Source organism: Helianthus annuus, chromosome 1 (genome assembly GCF_002127325.2).
Source record: "Helianthus annuus cultivar XRQ/B chromosome 1, HanXRQr2.0-SUNRISE, whole genome shotgun sequence".
Lineage (NCBI taxonomy): Eukaryota > Viridiplantae > Streptophyta > Magnoliopsida > Asterales > Asteraceae > Helianthus > Helianthus annuus.
Window position 1 is genome coordinate 102,273,315 of NC_035433.2, and position 2,771 is coordinate 102,276,085.

The following is a 2,771-nucleotide window of genomic DNA, read 5'->3' on the forward strand; positions in this document are numbered from 1 at the left end:
TTGCAAGAAATTCAAGATATGGGTAGGCCACCAACGGGGATACGACATATTCGGCCACAAGGGTCACAGTTTCAAAGACCAACGCCGTTACAACAAGTCCGTCCACAATATTCACAACAATTTCAAAGGCCGGTGCAACAACCACAAATGCAACAACCTCAATTTCAGCAACCATTTTCACCTCAAGGGCCGATGCGAGGGCAAATGGGTCGTCCAAGAGTACCATTAAGTGCTCCACGAAGACATCACCGAGAGGCGGTGCGGGGAATTGAAGCTCATTTTAGACCGGTTATTACTAATAATGTGAGGAGCATAATTTCCTTGGTTTCCTTGAAAGTTCGGGTTAAGTTGATTTGACGGGTTCCCATATCTAAAATTCGGGTGGTTTCGTAAGTCGGGGTGGTATGTGTTCGAATTCATGTTAAAGTTTCGACCACCCCCTTGAATAGCATTCACCTCTTCCACTTGCTCCTCAACCACTCCTACCAAACATACTTCCGCCGCGTGGCCTATCTTATTGCAATTAGTGCACACATTGTATACTTGATTCGTGGCTTGCACACCTACATTCTCTACCCCATGCACTTGTGGCCTTGCTATCACATACCTTGCCCGTCTCGAAGATTGAGCCTTTCTTTTCGAAGTAACAGCCATTTGCTCCAAAAATTGCCAATCATCATGCTCAAAATTTGTACCGAAAGTACCGTTAGTGATTGACATTAAGTCACGAGCATCCTCCGAACTCAACCCTTCGTGAAACGCGTTTAACAACTCCCAAAGTTATATACCATGGTGAGGGCAATTTTTCAACATCATGTTGAACCTTTCAAAAGCTTCAATCAAGGTTTCCAAAGGCAATTCCAACAACCAGGTAATGAACAAAGTGGGTTTTCGTGTCAAGGTTCCTCAGGTGGAAATGAGGTCATGGAGATGTTGAAAGCGATGCAAATGGAGATGCAACGAAGAAATCAGATGGATGAGGTTCGTATGCAAAAAGATGAAATCCGTGACAAAGTTATTCAATCGTTGACCACTCAAATGGGTCAACTTGCGAGTGAAGTGGCGATACTGAAGAAAGCAAAAGGCCAGCTACCGAGTGACACGGTGACAAATCCCAAGAACATAAAAAGCGTTAATATCAATGTGGTAAGCATCGTTCCTAGTACCGAATTTAATGAAAAATTGCTAACCTCTTCGTGTCAAATAAATATAGGTATAGGGAAGGACACCGATGGTGAGAATGATAAAGAACATGGAGCACCAACCGTGCCTATCCGTGTGGGAAAATTAAAAATCCCTCACGCATTGTTGGACTACGGGGCGAGCATGAGTGTATTACCAGGTGATCTATATGACATGTATGATTTTGGTCCACTCGAAGATATAGACACCATGGTGATTTTGGCGGATGAGAGTTGGAGGCGTCCGCGAGGAGTGGTTAGGAATGTCATGATTCGGTTAGGAGAGTTCAACTATCCGGTGGATTTTCTGGTCTTAGATTATGCCTCTACCAAATTGGCATCACAACAAAGGGTAATTTTAGGTCGACCGTTTCTTTATATAGCAAATTCTCAAATCAACTGTAGAGATGGGGTTATTACTATGACCGAAAAGAACCGTAAGTTGTACTTTGATGTTCATACTAGGGAGATTAGTTATGAATCTATTGAAGAGAAGGGTAGAGAGTCTAGTGACCATATGAAAAGTGTGCATCAAAGAATAAAAACAAACAAACCACCGGGTATGAAAAGAAGTATGAGGGTTCGAGCAGGTATGTAGTTGACTATCCACCGAATGGACATTTGATGGATGCATTTCAACCAATGACAAGCTACAGTGGGGGAGGTGATAGGAACCGATTCTTTGAGCCACCATAAATGGGGGTGGCATGGTCTGGCTGAAGACTCGAAACTTAGCGCTGCTCGGGAGGCAACCCAGGGTTTTATATTGATCTTGTTGTTTTTATCTTTCTATGTTTCAGGGCCATGGCGACAGTCAAGTGTGGGGAAGATGTGCGGATATTTGTGTGAAGGTGGTGATAGGAAGTCGGATTATCTATATCATCTGTTGTGTCAAACTTCACCAGGTCAATGTACTCTTTCCTTAGTCTTGTTATGTTCTTTAGCTTTGAAATATTGGTAGTTAGTTCGTTTGCTTTTAGATTAAAAAAAATAAATAAACAAAAAGAAATTTGGGGTTTGAGTGTTTGAGCTAATATTGATGTTGAATGGTTTTTAGCGATCCTTCCTACCAAATCCATACATTAGGGTCAATGTATCTCAAGTGTGGGGATGGGGGAAAATTTTGATGGTTTTAAAAATTTTGTAATCAAGCGAAAATTGGTCTAAATTTGAAAACTTAAAGTATTGAAACCGCATAACACACTGGCAACCCCGTATACTTTTTTTTTCTTGGTGAGAATTTGAGCCACTTATTTGAATTGTTAGAAATATTTTCTTTGATTAGAGTGGCAATGGGTGGGGTGCATTAGAACTTGTGCTTGAATGCGGTTTGAGGCCTTAGCTTGATATGCATGTGAAAAGGATAAGAGCATTTAGGTAGCCTCGTCATGTTGTGTGCGAGTGTGGGATTTGGGGGGTCGGACCTCATAAATTATATATATGAGAATGGTAGCGAGAGGGGCAGGGGTTTGGACTTTAGTAGCCCATTTGGGCTTTGAGCCGATCTTTTGTTAACCCGTGCCTACTTTCTCTTAAAAAATTAACTCGTATTCGACCCGGTCTAGTAGTATTAGCATTTTATATTAGTAT

At 41.8% G+C, this 2,771-nt stretch overlaps 1 protein-coding gene across 1 annotated transcript; it reads left to right on the forward strand.

Moving 5' to 3' along the window:
• The first annotated feature begins 789 nt into the window (after positions 1 to 789).
• On the forward strand, positions 790 to 1,779 carry LOC110927408. Its single transcript, XM_022171078.1, has one exon. The coding sequence runs from the start codon at positions 790 to 792 to the stop codon at positions 1,777 to 1,779; it is 990 nt and encodes a 329-aa protein (XP_022026770.1).
• The last annotated feature ends 992 nt before the right edge of the window (positions 1,780 to 2,771 follow it).